This window comes from Phytophthora cinnamomi (assembly GCF_018691715.1).
Source record: "Phytophthora cinnamomi strain GKB4 chromosome Unknown Contig67, whole genome shotgun sequence".
In the NCBI taxonomy this organism is placed as follows: domain Eukaryota; phylum Oomycota; class Peronosporomycetes; order Peronosporales; family Peronosporaceae; genus Phytophthora; species Phytophthora cinnamomi.
The window spans coordinates 455332-471020 of NW_027151000.1; the positions used below are offsets into that span (position 1 = coordinate 455332).

The 15689-nt window shown below is 55.2% G+C and overlaps 9 protein-coding genes across 9 annotated transcripts; 6 read left to right on the forward strand and 3 right to left on the reverse strand.

Annotated features, from left to right (window-relative positions):
* Positions 1-4798: 4798 nt before the first annotated feature.
* On the reverse strand, positions 4799-5749 carry IUM83_09423 (uncharacterized protein; the record flags this gene model as incomplete). The annotated part of the gene is made up of 1 exon (XM_067933864.1): positions 4799-5749. One exon carries the CDS (start codon positions 5747-5749, stop codon positions 4799-4801), a length of 951 nt encoding a protein of 316 aa, XP_067786559.1.
* A 1203-nt stretch (positions 5750-6952) lies between these two features.
* On the forward strand, positions 6953-7594 carry IUM83_09424 (SYM1 protein; the record flags this gene model as incomplete). The annotated part of the gene is made up of 1 exon (XM_067933865.1): positions 6953-7594. One exon carries the CDS (start codon positions 6953-6955, stop codon positions 7592-7594), a length of 642 nt encoding a protein of 213 aa, XP_067786630.1.
* Positions 7595-7826: 232 nt separating this feature from the next.
* Positions 7827-8444, forward strand: IUM83_09425 (Adenosine deaminase; the record flags this gene model as incomplete). Its single annotated transcript, XM_067933866.1, has 1 exon — positions 7827-8444. The coding sequence occupies one exon, from the start codon at positions 7827-7829 to the stop codon at positions 8442-8444; it is 618 nt and encodes a 205-aa protein (XP_067786556.1).
* A 101-nt stretch (positions 8445-8545) lies between these two features.
* On the reverse strand, positions 8546-9220 carry IUM83_09426 (Mpv17 protein; the record flags this gene model as incomplete). The annotated part of the gene is made up of 1 exon (XM_067933867.1): positions 8546-9220. One exon carries the CDS (start codon positions 9218-9220, stop codon positions 8546-8548), a length of 675 nt encoding a protein of 224 aa, XP_067786629.1.
* A 396-nt stretch (positions 9221-9616) lies between these two features.
* Positions 9617-10240, forward strand: IUM83_09427 (Mpv17 protein; the record flags this gene model as incomplete). The annotated part of the gene is made up of 1 exon (XM_067933868.1): positions 9617-10240. The coding sequence occupies one exon, from the start codon at positions 9617-9619 to the stop codon at positions 10238-10240; it is 624 nt and encodes a 207-aa protein (XP_067786628.1).
* Positions 10241-11380: 1140 nt separating this feature from the next.
* On the reverse strand, positions 11381-12091 carry IUM83_09428 (Superoxide dismutase; the record flags this gene model as incomplete). The annotated part of the gene is made up of 1 exon (XM_067933869.1): positions 11381-12091. The coding sequence occupies one exon, from the start codon at positions 12089-12091 to the stop codon at positions 11381-11383; it is 711 nt and encodes a 236-aa protein (XP_067786634.1).
* Positions 12092-12662: 571 nt separating this feature from the next.
* IUM83_09429 (Superoxide dismutase) lies at positions 12663-13331 on the forward strand (the record flags this gene model as incomplete). The annotated part of the gene is made up of 1 exon (XM_067933870.1): positions 12663-13331. The coding sequence occupies one exon, from the start codon at positions 12663-12665 to the stop codon at positions 13329-13331; it is 669 nt and encodes a 222-aa protein (XP_067786633.1).
* Positions 13332-13522: 191 nt separating this feature from the next.
* Positions 13523-14167, forward strand: IUM83_09430 (SYM1 protein; the record flags this gene model as incomplete). Its single annotated transcript, XM_067933871.1, has 1 exon — positions 13523-14167. The coding sequence occupies one exon, from the start codon at positions 13523-13525 to the stop codon at positions 14165-14167; it is 645 nt and encodes a 214-aa protein (XP_067786528.1).
* Positions 14168-14566: 399 nt separating this feature from the next.
* Positions 14567-15283, forward strand: IUM83_09431 (nitrilotriacetate monooxygenase component B-like protein; the record flags this gene model as incomplete). The annotated part of the gene is made up of 1 exon (XM_067933872.1): positions 14567-15283. One exon carries the CDS (start codon positions 14567-14569, stop codon positions 15281-15283), a length of 717 nt encoding a protein of 238 aa, XP_067786529.1.
* Positions 15284-15689: the final 406 nt, after the last annotated feature.

Here is a 15689-nt window from a genome sequence, read left to right on the forward strand (position 1 = left end):
TTGTTATTTATTTATCAGTAAAAGCTGAGCAAAACTACGTCGCTAGCTTTAACTCCTACACCTCTAGTAGACCACTGGTTAGGCTTGGTGTTGTGGGCTGCAGTTCTGGCCTGGACATATCCGCAGGTTGTGTATCTACTGAACCTTTTGGTAAGGTGAGATTCATTTCCTAGGATCGTCAAGTGGAATTTCTACTGGAGGTCAGGATGCACCACCGGTATGTGCACTGCATGAGGATTCCAGACCCAGGAAGTCCAAAGTGGACCTCAGCGCAGCAATAACAGTGAAAACGTCCGGGTAAAGCAGGAAACGATCCAGTAATGTAGAGATAGCAGGGCCACTCATTGGACACTTGGCCTCGAGGCGAGACCAGTTAACGCCGCTTTGCATTTTGCCATCCGTTCAAATGAATATGCGGTGCATTTACGTGTACATTCTAGCGCTATGGAGTCTTGCCGCCCGTGTACAGCGATATCGCGCTACATGAGTGTCATGCTCTGACGTATTTACACTCGCTCGAATTCACCGGGACTTGAAGTCCCGCAACATTCTGCTGGACGACCACCATCTCGTCAAGCTTACCGATTTTGGAATTTCGAGAGAACGGCTTGACCAAACGATGACTGCCAGTGCCAGAACGTCCTTGTGGATGGCGCCCGAAGTTATGACAAACGACAAGGCTGTTGTTTTCTCGTTCGGCGTCGTATTGTCCGAGCTGGATCTCCACATTGTGCCGTACACGCAGGCAAAGCAAGAAATGCAGCAGTCGCGCGGTCGACAAATGACCGACGCTACAACGAGTGGCAATGGGGACGGTCAGTGTTGAATTGCGTGTGTGTCGGTGGAGGTCATTCTAGCGAAGGAGATGGCGTAAATACTGATAAGCAGACATTATGAATACCTAAGAATCTTCAATATCTTTAAAACTAGCGATTTTTTTATATTTTGCTGTCTCTTCAACGCCTGCACGACTAAAAGAATAGTTGTGTGATGATGGAACTGATTGTCATGGCCAGTAGCGTAATGATCAAAGAATGAGAGGAAACCGCGGCATTCATGGTATCTCCGGCTACGTTGCCCCTAGGGGTGTAGACCAGTGATCCGTTCGACGTTGCGTATCCCGCGACGTATTTGACTGTCGACGTGCACGAGTCGTTGTTCAACGCCAGTTCTGGAATCTGTTGAGTTTGTTCTCCCGTCGTACAGTTTGTGTCGTTGTAATAAATCAATGTCGCCGATCCATCCGAGTTGAGGTAGGCTTTTGCGCTAGCCGCTTTCTCAAGACTGACGATCTGACAAGCGCCGTCCGCAAGGTGCGCGAACACCCAGTCGATGACCCCGCAGTTGGTATTTTCCACGTAGCCCACAAACATCAAGTAGCTATTGTTGCCAAACGTCAGGTTAGCGTACTCGACCGGATCAGTCGTGCAGTGCATTTCCATCGATGCGGTCAGGTTGTTTGCCGTGTAGCAGGTCGACTCCGTGCACGAATCCGACGGTACACTAACGAGTGCCGTTGTCGTTGAGGAGCACTCGGTGTCTCTGTGGTAGTCTTGGGTGATGAACATTTTCGCTTGTGTCGCACTGGATAGGAACTGCGTATCATTGGTGCAAACGTCGGTGTTGATACTCGAAGCCGCGATGGTTTTCGTTACCACCCCCTGAGTACACCCCGCATCTGTATAAAGATTCAAAGTTGCAGATCCGTCCGAGTTGAGAACTGCGCTTGCACTAAGTGTGTTCCCGTCCTTGAAGACTTGGCATTGACCATCAGCTAGATATCCTTTCGCCGACGTCACAGTATCGCAGTCGGTATTGGCATCATAGTTGACGACCATCAGGTAACTATTCGACCCATAAGCTGATGCGATAAACGCAGTCGAGTTGGTTGAGCACTGCGTGGTCGAATACGAGTTGGTGTCGTTGTCAGTGGCACACGCAATCGCTGAGCACGATCCAGAGGGAGTACTGACAAACGTTTTCGGTGTCGCTGCACAGCTCTGATCTTGGTAAAAACCTTGCACAGCGAAAGTAGGAGGTGGGGTGACACTCGAGTAGAATTTGTTGCCGTTCACGCATACACCGTTGTTGACAGTCGCACCGGTCATGCTGTACGATTGAATAGATGCTTTGCACGAGTCATCTGTGTACAACGTCATTGAGCCGGACCCGTCCAAGTTCACTGACGCTATCGCACTTTGGATATTGCCTAGCGAAAGCAGCTGGCAGACACCTGTGGCTTGAACTGCAATGGCGGAGGCTACTGTAGCGCACTGAGTTTCATCCTCGTCGTCTTCATCGTACGCGACTACCATCAGGTAGTCGTGACTTCCGTAGACAGTCTTGGAGTCGGTGACAAGATCAGTGGCACAAAGTGCGAAAGAACTTGTTACGCCGTCAGCTGAGGAGGTGCAGTTTCCATCATCGGCGCAGGAATCTTCAGGAGTGTAGAATATCCCCGCAGGCTCCAAAGTGCAAGTCGAAGTGGAGTAGAGATGCTGTGCAATGTAGCTCGATCTCACCACCACTGCGCTTAACGCAAGGGCGGATAAGGAAGCAGCAGGAACAATCTTCATTCCAAGTTACGTGTTGCCGAGCTGCAAATGCACAAGTGATGATCAAGTCGAGATTCCAATTGGTGACCTTCAACACCACCTGCTACAACCAAAAATACCCTGGACGAGTTCTACTCTGAAATCTTATTATGACCAGGGCAACGTAAAAAAAAAGCGTTGAGAGCGCTGACAGAGATTCATCTCGTCCTGTAGCGTTGGTATGCAGTGATAAGAGTGATCTTACTCTGTGTGAAGGCAGGTTCTGACCGGCGCGTTCCTATGTGGACCCGTAATGAAAGAAAATAAATGCCACTCGTCTAATGAATCAATTAAATTTAGATCCAACAAATGCCAATGTCAACATCTCAGGTTTCTCCGGATAAATTAATCGAATCCATCGCAAACCTTCTCAAATGCGTCTCCAATCCATTGAATGCGAGACTCTTAACGTCTTGAACGTAAAAGTCCGGACTGTGGCGGATGTCAAGCCTTCCAAAACATGTCTGCTTTTTCTTGAAAGTAAACTCTACCGAAAATGACTGAACGACATAGTCTTTCATGGCTGACCCCTTCCGAAATCGCAGCAGATGCGTCCAAACAACCGGGTCCGGATAGCGATCCGAATCAAGCGCTGCACTGAGACTACCAAAGTCATCATGATCTTGTGTGGAGTCGCTCTTGCCGGTCAGCTTTTGGTGATTTCGATGCAAGAAGAGCACCTCTCCCTCCGCATCATGCTGGACCATTGTCATCCCACAAAACTCGGATTGTACTGCGGTTTCTACGATGGATCCGGCCATTGCAGGAGGCGTCTGAATCATGTAGAAAGGAATCTCCAGTTTCAGCCATGCAAATCGGAATAGGTCCTTATCCCCCCAGGCTAGCCTCAGCGATGAGAAGAAGTCAGGTCGATGAAAAGCGAAATATCGCACCAGCTCAAGTGGAGCCGCGTGCCGCCTTCGATCCACCACTAGCTGGCCGCTCTCCTGCTCGAACATGTCAACGGACTCCATACCGAGTAGTTCCCACAAAAGGGAGCTTTCATGAATGTTAAAGATGGTGGAACGTGGATGCCAGAAGTCGGGCCAGAAAATCGCCCCTGTTCTTAAGAACGCCGGTGAATCAAACAGAAAACTTGGATCGCGTACAGGGACATTGTCAGCATCCAGGAACAGCACGCGATCGAAGGAGCTGTGATAGATAGCATGTACTTTCGCCACGAATCGCTTGGCTCGTGGATCATGAATTTCTTGAAACGTAATGCTGCTATCCGAAGAGGCAAGTAGGCGAAGAGGGGCTAGAATCTGACCATCCAACTTCATCTCGTCTGGGCGAAACCAAATCTCCACCGGCAATTGGCAACCCAGTACGTCTCGCAGAACACGAATTGTTGCATAGGCACTTGCGAGCAACTTTGGATACACTACCATCACAATACCATTTCGGGGTTGGTTTGCTACGGCCACATTAGGCAATGTAAAGTTCGCTTCGAATGCCGCTCGGGCTGTTTTGTAGGCTTGGACTCGGAATTGAACAAACTCGTGCGCATCCGAGCAACGAAATGGTACCCCTCTTCGAATGCTATTGCAGTGACGTCGCATTACTTGGAATCGCTCTCCTGAATCTATGTCTTCCACCTCACAATACCCGGACTCACCGTTGGACACGATGACTGTGCAGTTTTGATCCATCTCTGGTTCGCGAGGTCCTTCTGGGTTGCAGCCTTGGGTGTTGCGCCACGCAATGCACCGAAGATTACGACTCGCGGTCTCATCAGACGGCAATGGCAATGGGTAGATTGACGATTGTGGCCTCGTGTTCTCGACCTGGTGACTTCTGGTAAAAGGTGTCGCGAATCCGCCAATGCTCTGGGATAACCACAAAAAACTGCATAACGCATAGGCTGTCGCCCCCAACACCACCACTCGCGGGAGCCAGCACCACCATCTTCGGAGCGCACCGTTGTGCAGCACTAAACTCGCCGATTGGATCGAGTATGGGTTCTTCCGAAACATTGTCTTCGCCATCTCTTCTTGTTGAGGGATATCAAAACAAATTTGACGCGACTCTCCGGCATGGTCGCACCGACCAACAGGGCCATCGCGCTTGGAGTCCAGCAAATTCGCCGTTACGATTTCCTTTTTATCCTGTGGGCTTGTGCAGCAGTGCAACGCGCAGTCTGATGATTCCTAATGTATTGAGTTGGTGGTTATGTAGTCTACGAATGAAAGCCTAGACGGTGCCTACTCAACCTTCCCCACTGCTCCGTATTGATCCTTGCAGCGCACAAACATGCCTCCGTTTGAGAATACACTGGATGCCACCGCGGCTTCACAGTTCTCGTATCCACCGGAACTTCCGTCAATGCCTACATAGCACCCAACGTACTTGAATTGAATTTCGACAGCTCCATCCGTCGTGAAAATGCTCTCCGCGCAAACCGCGGGGGTGGTTCCGCTATGACCGTCCAGTTGAAACTCGAGCTGGCGACACAAACAGCCAGCAGGGGGAGCGTAGGTTCGCGTTCCTACAGGAAGCGAACACACTTTTCCTGGACAGCCCAGCGCACACTGCGTGACGGTGCTGTCCGCCACCTTCTGGATTCGAGTGAGCCCTTTCTTCACTTTGTTCATTCTGGCGAGGGTGAGGCCCTTGGCTTCAGGGATTGTGACTGAGAGAACGTCGAGCCCCGCATTAATGCACGACTGAAAGGTGCTCATCTCCTGGCACGTGGGCTGCTTCTTGGCCAGGCCGGTGTAGCAGTTCACGACGTCGTGGACGGCGTTGTTGAGGCTGTCCTCGGCAAAGTCAATTATCGTGCTGATGGGGTCGTTGGCAAAATCCTTGACCGCTTGTTCCATGTTGCTCACGATGTCGTCGAGCTTGATGGGGCTGATCACGTCAACGGCGCACTGAAGCAGACCGACTGGATCCAGGCACACTTGTTCTCCCTTGCACCACATTTTCTTGCCGAACAAACAACCGAGTCCGAAGAGTGCGTCAGGCTTGAAAACCAAATCGCTGTTCGTGGCCACAGGAATGCCCTGCGTGTCGAAATCGGGGACGTACAGTTGCGGGAAATCAGGAGTCTCGTCAAGCTGGAGCTGTGGGCTCTCTTCAAACGATGTCGCCGCCGAGGCGAACACAGTAGCGAGCAGCGCACCCACGCGTTGGACCTCGCGCAACGCCTTCATCAATTTCGCTTGCTCAGGTTCTGCGTTGAAATTCAGGATCAAAAGTGAGAAAGATGCCAAGTACATCGTACAGACAGCCCAATTGGTCTATATGTAGTAATACCAACTCGGAGCTCGTTGAGCATGATCTCATGTCTGTTCTCCGTCGGTAAGATCCAGGGTAAGAAGAATTCCGACCCGTGCAACGGTTTTCATGAAGCGCTGAGCAAACGCAACACGTGCAGTACATGCATCCAAGGCGTTGTGTGCGAATAACGTTTTATTAAGCATTTCATGTATTAATATTTAATGAACTTGTTGATCAAAGGAGATAAGTTGCACCCGCATTACCCTCGGCTAGAGTAAGTACGCACTCATCGCGATGACGAGGCCGGCAGTTGTTGCGAAAGCCCCAACAACTTGACTGGCATCGTTGCCGTGGGATGATGTCGAGGTCGACGAGGACGAGGTGTCACCACCATTCTCCGTGTAGACTATCGTTCCACTCGAAGTTGTCGCCAATGCGCGTGCCCCTCGAAGGTTTCGCGTCGCGGAACCTGTACTGGACCCTGCATTGCTGGTTGGATGGTCTGCAGAGCGCATATTGTAGTTGGGTGTGGCCATTGTCGAACTTGCAGCGAAGCTGAGGAGCAGGACCGCAACCGCACAGCAATGGTTGAATTTCATGCTGGATCGACCTTGAACAAACGAGATGCTGCTCTCCGCACGAATACAAAATGAGGAGTGAAGTGTCCATACCCGGACTCGGATAAGAGCAGAAGGTGTCGTTCGGCTCACGCCGACGCCGACAAGATTGCACAAAAATACTCGCCGTCGTTGAGTTGGAGCCTCGCATCCATGACAGTAGATATCGGTATCGGTGCGTGCTCATCGAGTGACTAGACTCCAGCACGGCGCCACAAGCCTTCTGCCAGCGCAAGGTCGACAGCGGACTTCAACGTCGAGCAAAGCGCTGCGGCTATCGAATAGGGTTACTCTCCCTCCCGCTTCAACCACTCATCGCTTCTCAGCCTCACGCGATCCACGATGCCCTGTAGTGCTAAACCCTCACTTCACCGTGATTCACGCCCACACCACCTTCGAAATTGTTGCATCACCCTTGACGTAACTGCTAGGCGACTGCACTACGCGACTGCACTCTTCGCGGCTGCCCGCCCGCCTTGCACTCTACATTTCGCCAGTTGACGATCGAACCGCAGGGCAATGCGGGGCTTCCGAGTCGCGTACGACCGCTGGCTGCGGGACTCGCCGCTGTTGACGAAGGGCGTGACGTCGGCCGTCCTCTTCGGCATCGGCGACCGAGTGGCCCAACGCATCGAGCGTTCCGAAAGTGCCGGCGACAACGGCGACCCCAACTCCGACGACCCCGACGACCGTCACGGACTGCACCGCACGGCGCGGATGATGCTGTGGGGCGGCGTCCTGTTCGCCCCCGTCGGCCACGCCTGGTACAACTTCCTGGAGCGCGCCGTGCGCGGCAAGGGCGCCGCCGCCGTCGCCAAGAAGATCGCCGCCGACCAGCTGGTGTTCTCGCCGCCGCTGTCGCTGGCGTTCTTCACGTACGCCGGCTGCTCCGAGGGCAAACCGCTGCGTGATACGGTGGACACGGCAGTGGCCAAACTGCCGCCGACGCTGGCGGTGAATTGGACGGTGTGGCCGCTGGTGCACGTGTGCACCTTCGGCTTCGTGCCGCTACAATACCGAATTCTGTTCATCAACGTGGTGAACGTCGGTTGGTCGGCCTTCCTGTCGCGAATGGCGAGTAAAGATGAACAAGTGTCGTCGAGGCTCGAGGACTTCCTCGCACGGCGCATCGAGGACTCGGAGGAAGCCGCCGCAGCATGAGCAGCAGTCCGTAAGCAATTAAGTTTTGCAACACCAATAATTTTTGCAACGAAAATGATTTCGATTAATTAATTACCGTTGGAGTATTTTTATTCTTTGTTCCAATATACTGGTATTGCACAACATTTTTTAGACGCTAACTGGTGTGGCATACACAAATGTTAAACGGAGCTTGTGAGTTGACGGAGGACAGTCTCCGTTGCATCGCAGGTTTCTCGGTGCAGGCTCAGCGATGCGTCGCGTGGGCCAGCTCTACCACTACTGGCTGCACGAGGCCCCGCTGCTGACCAAAGTGCTGACGGCCGCCACGCTGTCAGGTCTCGGCGACCGCATTGCCCAGCGGCTCGAGGCGAGCAGCAGCCTGGCCGTCGACCCCGAGCGCCACACCAATGAGACCGACAGCGCCCTCGTGAGCGCCAGCACCGCGAGGACGCTGCGCATGATGGCGTGGGGAGGCCTGTTCACGGCCCCCATCATGCACACGTGGTTCCACCTCATCGAGCGCGCGATTCCGGGCACGGGCAAGGTGGCGGTGGCCAAAAAGGTCGCGGCGGACATGGTCATCATGGCCCCCGCCATGGCGCTCGGCTTCTTCACGGTGACCAAGAGCATGGAGGGTGAGCGCCTGGGCGACGCCTTCGAGATCGCTAAGGCCAAGTTGCAGCCGACGCTGAGCATGAACTACAAGGTGTGGCCGCTCGCCAACCTCATGGTCTTCAGCGTTGTGCCCTTCCAGTACCGCACCCCGTTCGTCAACTGCGTGAGTCTGGGTTGGTCCACGTTCCTGTCTGGCATGGCCAACAAGAAGCTGCAGAGCGCGCAGGAGGCGGGGGACGCCGTTGCTCAATAGACCTTGGATTGCAAGTATAGTAGGCATAACCGCAATTGTTTTCATTAGATGCAGCTCGGAATTCCTCTAACTCTACGAGTGAAGTTCGGATCTGCCTCCGTTTATAAAGGGATTGCGCTTGACGGCACCGAAGGCTTTGGAGCACCAGTACTCCATGGAGTCGTGAGCTTTGGCGGTGCGTGGCTGGCCATTCCGGATAGGAACGTTGACCAGACAAGGCTGACGCAGTGCGTGAGCGGAGTGCGGTAGTGCAGCGGTACGAGTCCAAAAATGACCGCGTTCGCCGCCGGCCACAGCATGTAGTCCGCGAGTAGCGTCGGCGGTAGCTTGGCCTTGGCTGTCTGGAAGGACTCGTGCACGGGCTCTCCCTCCATGCACTTGGTGACGGTGAAGAAGGCGAGCGATGTGCCCGGCGCGATGATCATCATGTCGGCCGCGACCTTCTTGGCGACGACGAGCTTGCCCGTGCCTGGGATCGCGTGCTCGATGAGGTGGAACCACGTGTGCATGATCGGCGCGGCGAACAGCCCTCCCCACACCATCATCCGCAACGTCCGGGCGGTGCTGGCACTCACCCACTCGGAATTGGCCCCTGGTTGAAGCGGTTCATCGTCACTCGACACTGCAGCGAAGATGCTGCTGCATTGCGGCGCCTTGGCCTCGATCCGCTGCGCGATTCGATCGCCCGTGCCGAAGAGCGTGGCGGCTGTCACGACCTTGGTCAGCAGCGGGGCCTCGTGCAGCCAGAAGTGGTAGAGCTCGCCGATGCGCCGCATTAGGAAGACCCGAGCACTATAACCGTTGTAAGGGAAAGTGAACCTCGGAGAGCAGTTCAGCGCACAAGGCAGAGCTTTGACGGTTCAGGGCCAACCAAGTCGCGGCGTGGCGTCAATGCAGAGGACGAGGTCATAACGACGTCTGAGCCAGCACTACAAATAGCGAGGAGGTTTGCTTCCTTGTTGGTGATCGGTCAGTAGCAGCATTCGTATCGATGTGGTTTGGCGCAATGAACATCTCGTTGCATGGCGTGTGACGAGCTGCAGTACAGACCATGCGGAGATGACTCACCTAAACCAGTTCGCACGCGAAGCTCGTGTCTTTGTCGATGCGCAATGTACCGGCGGGATCCAGCGCTGAGGGGGGCATTCGCCCTTTGACTGACGAGTGGGGCAATGGTTCGTCGCCTGTGGCAGTTCTATCACTACTGGCTGCACGAAGCTCCGTTGCTGACCAAGGCGGCGACCGCAGCGACACTGTTCGGCGTAGGCGATCGAATCGCCCAGCGCATCGAGACCGAAGAGGGTGAAGATGGTATCGCGGCAGAAGAAGAAGGTCACGCTGGACTCGTCACCGCCAGCACGGCCCGGACGCTGCGGATGATGATGTGGGGAGGGCTGTTCGCCGCACCGATCATGCATACTTGGTTCCACGTTGTGGACCAAGTCATCCCAGGAACGGGGAGGCTTGTCGTCGCGAAGAAAATCGTGGCCGACATGATGGTGATCGCCCCCGGCACCTCGCTGGCCTTCTTCACCGTCACCAAGAGCATGGAGGGCGAGCCCGTGAGCGACGCCTTCGAGGTGGCCAAGTTGAAACTGCCACCGACGCTGCTCGCGGACTACATGCTGTGGCCGGCGGCCAACGTGATCATTTTCGGGCTGGTGCCGCTGCATTATCGCACCCCACTCACGCACTGTGTGAGCCTTGTATGGTCGACTTTCCTGTCGGGTATGGCCAGCCACGAGGCAGAACCTTTGCCGTTGTATCTACCCAGCAGTGAAGATGACGAAGAGTGAGTTAGTACATGATGCTAGCAAATAAAGCTTAAAATCATCCATACAAGTTCGTGGATCCCCTTGGAGCGATTCTCACGTAAACTCCTTGTTTCAAAGCCAACAACGTGAACATAACATTATGTGATATCAATCATGAAATGCCTCACCAGGGAATCTCTCGCTAGTTGACCAGTGATTCTGGACGAATGCTGCAAGACCCCTCATCGAGACTCTTTACACGAGAGCCTCTGGCAGGCCAACCTCATGTGACCGGCGAAGCACGTGCAAGTCCCAGCGGTGTAGTCGCAAGTGCCGCGGCCGGAGCACTCGAACAGCTCGGGGAGAGGGCGACACTGCAGGTCAGCAGATTCAGGTACTCCGTGGAGCCGGGCTCGGACTGGAACTCGACAATGCAAATTGTGAATCCTCGGGGCAGGTTAGCCAGGTTAGCAGTCACCTCCAGGTTTCTTGCGATGTTCATGAAAACTCTGGCGAGTTTGCCAGCATCCGTGCGGTGTCGGGGAGACGCTGCAGAGCAGCTGCAATGCTGTCGAACGTGGCTGAGTTAGCCGAGAATCCTCCAAACGTGATCTTCTCCTTCGTATAGGCATCGCCGTAGGGGTCACGGGACGTCAAGTATCCCTCGCCGCCAGGTTGATTGATCGCAATTTGTCGTATTGGTTCGGCATGAGTGGGTCATCGCCCTGCGCACACGTGCGGAGAGAGCAATCGTGGCCTTCGAAGTCAATATCACACACGCAGTCCCTTGGTCCCATGGTGTATACTTTCGGCCCGCCACGCCCCCAATGCGTCGGTGGAAGTAATCGGACGCCAGCTCCTCGATGAACTCGCACGTGCCGTGGCCGCTGCAGTCGTTGGGGCACGGCATCCACTGCCGGCAAAGCCGGCATAGCACGCGCACTCTCCAGTCGTCCGATCACACGTGCCACCGACTGATCCAGCTCGATCCACTAGGCAATGCATTGTAATCGAATCTCTTTTTCTCGCCACTCGACGAATCCGTCTCGTTACTGCAGGAAGCAAAACCTGGCAACCTCGGCCGCGAATCGCACCGCTGAGAGTTCACACCAGCAGGCTAGTGGGCAACATTTTCTTCCATTTGGTAAAACGTTTGTCGGTGTTCTACAGTGGTTCGCTCCATTAAGCAGAATGAGCATGCGAGATGTTGGAGCGAACCTTCCTCTGCTGCTCGCTTTTGTCGTCTTCAGCTTCAGAATCATCCGCTGTTGTCCTATTAAACGATGGCAAGAACGGCAGTGCCGGGATGGTGTGGCTGGCCATGTAGGAGAGGAACGACGCCCACCCGAGATGCACGCAGTTTGCAAATAGAAGTCGGTACTCAAGCGGCATCACGCCGTACGTGATGGAATTGGCCGCAGGCCATAACATGTAGTTGGCCATTAGCGTCATCGGCTGCTTCTCGATCGAGTCGTCGAATGCGTCCTGCAGTGTCCTGCCGGCCATAAGCCCCGTACTCGTGTAAAACCAAATGGGCATCTGAGGTGCCACGAAGACCATGTCGGCCACCACCTTCTTGGCCGCGACGAGCTTGCCCCTTCCGACGAAGACGCGCTCCATGAGGTTGTACCAAGTGTGCATCATCGGCGTCATGATCATGCCACCCCAGACCATCATGCGGATGGTCTTGGCAGCGCTCTCGTTGATCAAGCGGCCTTCTTGCACAATGTTGTCCTTCGCTATTTTGTCCAGCTCCTCGTCGGTCTTTCCGATCTTTTCCACGCGTTGAGCAAGTCGATCTCCCAAGCCAAACAAGACGGAGGACGTCACCATCTTGGTCAGCAGCGGTTGGCGGTGCAGCCACTCATCGTACACCAGTCGGAAGCTTCGCATGCTCGATCACGTATCTTCGGTTCTTGGCGGTGGAGAGAAGATTGGTAAATGACGTCGCGCACAAACAGACAAGTGTGCGTTGATGGGTGAGCATGCAAGGGAATGGCGCTGCGAGACTTCTCGGTGTCTCATTTCTGAACCGTGGACATTGCGTCCCCGCCGTACTTGACCACGCTGCAGGAAGCGATGTTAAACCACCCTTGAGCGAATACAGTGACTGCACAATGCCGCTCGTTCCTGTTTAACAGCAACAAGACCATATCGGCCTGGGCGCAGCAAACCGAAGGGAATAAGACCCCGAAGTCTGCAAGGAACGGCTCCATGAATAGAGACTCCAGTACCCCTGCAGCTATTGCTGTCGCGCAACAACAGCAACAACAACAGCAAAGAATAGCCTTGTGCTAGTCGATTCCTGAAGTTGAAGTGGTTGGGTGTACCTGCTCAACTGCCGTTCACTTGGCGTTTGTATACCCGAGCTAGGTATCACCCCCACATTGCGTTCCACCCGCGAAGACCTCAGATCATTTCGGAATCGGAGCCCAAGCACGCCACAGCCGCTCGACACCAAAGCATGCGCAACTTCCGGTTTGTGTACGACGAGTGGCTGCACCGCCGGCCTCTGCTGACCAAGATGGCGACGTCCTCCGTGCTCTTCGGACTCGGAGACCGCCTGTCGCAGCGCGTTGAAAAGATTGGCAAGACTGAGGAGGAGCTGGCCGAGCTGGAACAAGACAGCGTCGTCGAGGAAGGCCGCCTCATGAGCGAGAGCACTGCCAAGACCGTCCGCATGGTGGTCTGGGGCGGGCTGTGCTTGAGCCCGATGATGCACAACTGGTACAACCTCATGGAGCGCGTCTTCGTCGGATCCGGAAAGCTCGTCGTGGCCAAGAAGGTGGTGGCGGACATGGTCTTCCTCGCACCGCAGATGCCCATTTGGTTCTTCACGACCACGGGCGTCATGGCAGGCAAGCCGTTCCGACAGGCGCTCGACGACTCGATCGAGAAGCAGCCGATGATGCTCATGGCCAACTACATGCTGTGGCCCGCGGCCAACTCCATCACGTATGGGGTGATGCCGCTCCAATACCGACTGCTGTTTGCCAACTTCGTGAACGTCGGCTGGGCCTCCGTCCTCTCCTTCTTGGCCACCCACCCTGTCACAGCGCTGCCGTTCCTGCCGTCCTTGAAGCGCTCGTTTGGCTCGGAAGACCACGGCGACCGAGCAGTCACTGTAGCGTGAATATGAGCATGTATTGAATGACAACCAGCACTTTGCCAACAAACTTCACCTTGAAGCCCCTGATGCCTGCGCGTTGAACACCATCGCAACGAACTCATCAATCGCGTTTTTGTAACGGGTCTAAGGGGAGATGACGCTTTCACAATCGTGTGGTGGTCCCCGCGGTCGCCGTCAGAGGAGGAATTGCGCCCATGCGTCGACTGGGCTTGCTGTACGATGGCTGGCTGCGTCGTGCTCCCTTGCTGACCAAGAGCGTCACGTCGGCGGTGCTGTTCGGTCTGGGCGACCGCATTGCGCAGCGGGTGGAGAAGTCTCGAGCACCTGACGACCAGGCATCCTATCGAGAGGAGACCGAGGACAACGAAGCGCTCGTGAGTGCCAGCACAGCGCGCACCATGCGCATGATGATCTGGGGGAGCGTTCTCTTCGCGCCGATCGCACATACATGGGTGAACTTCATCGAGCGGACGGTGGGCAGCCACGGCAAGGTCGTGGTGTTCAAGAAAATGCTGCTCGACATGTTCGTGCTCGCGCCTGGTATCAACACGCTCTTCTTCACGACCAAGCAGATGATGGAGGGCAAGACGCTCGGCGACGGCTTGGAGTTCGCCGCGGACCGCCTGCCGCAGACGCTCAAGGCCAACTACGCCATTTGGCCCATCGCCAACATCGTCAACTACGGCTACGTGCCGCTGCAGTATCGCATCCTGTTCATCAACTGCGTCAACCTCGTCTGGACAACGGTTCTCTCGACCATTTCAAGCCAACCAGCGCAACCACTCCTGAAGGAGGAGAAGGAGGAGACCAAGGACGTCGTCGAGGCAGAACTTGTGTGATCGAAGACGGACAAATGAATGTCCACTTGGCACTGGCAAGTGGCGTGAAATTCTAGCTGAGACCGTCGAGCAACAACCACGCTCAGAACTTGTAAATAATAGAGATACTCGACGCAAGAAGCCCCACTGGTCGCTGAAAGCAACACCACCACGCTCACCGACCTCGATATTGAGACGATCAGATGGAGATGCAAAGTGATAGCGATTTGAGTGTCACAACCGCGGCGCGTAATGATCCATAGAGGCGGCGCGCAATACGAAGTGCAAGCACGCATCAGCCGTGCCGCGGGCTCCGATAGTCGCAGAGGAAGACGCTGCTGGTCCGAGTCGTCACCTCCGTCTCATTCCCCAACTCGCTTCCGACCAAGCAGCAGCTCTTCCCAGCAGCGTGACGCCACCATGTTCTACGAGCCTGGCAAGACCGACCACAACCTCCCGCACGACCCGTTCAAGGCCTGCGTGATCCCGCGCCCCATCGGCTGGATCTCCACCGTGTCGGCCTCGGGCGAGGCCAACCTGGCGCCGTACTCGCAGTTCAACAACCTGACCTTCGACCCGCCTTACGTCATGTTCAGCGCCAACCAGAAGCCCTCGGGCAAGCAGAAGGACACGACCGTGAACACCGAGACCACGGGCAAGTTCTGCTGGAACCTCGCCACGTGGGACCTGCGTGAAGCCGTGAACATCACGGCCGAGCAGGTGGCCCCTGGCGTGGACGAGTTCGAGCGCGCCGGCCTGAAGAAGGAAATGTCCCGACACATCCAGGGCGTGCCCATGGTGGCCGACAGCCCCGTCAAGTTCGAGTGCGAGTACTACAGCACGCTGCGCCTGCCGGGCAACCCGCCCATGGGCTCCGTGGACGTCATCATCGGCAAGGTCGTGGCCGTGCACATCAAGGACGAGGTGCTGACCGACGGTATCCTGGACGTCAAAAAGACCAAGCCCATCGCGCGCTGCGGCTACTATCAGTACACGGTGGTGAAGGAGACGTTCGAGATGGTCATCCCCAGCAACGGCCAGGAAGGCGAGGACGTGCTGGGCGGTCTAGAGGGAAGCACCCGCAAGCACCGAGAGATCGCGCAGCGTGGACACAACCAAGAGGAGGAGAAGCCGTAAGAGATTGAGTAGATAGAGTGCGCTTTGTCGTTCCGAGTAGCAGCGCAAGAAGTGAGATAAATAGAGCTCGTATCCCCGGATATGCAGAGTTCTTTCACGTCGATAACTCTGTTCGTGACTTCACACCGAAAACGGATCACGTGGTTTTGAGTTGCGGTGTTCATGTGAAAATGGAGGACGTGTAGTGTTGGACGAACAAAAATGCTTGGGTTTCTACTTTGGTAGTTCAAGAGCGTTCGCAGTTTCTTCCTGAGCTAACCAAAGGCAAAACGATCGAATTGCAAACGGCCACAGCCTCACGAAGCCGATCGAGGACAAACCAGCCATGAAATTGGGACACCATCGACTTCACAAGTGTTTGCACTGATGTACATTACGGTGCAGGTACTTCCACATTAGCAGGCCT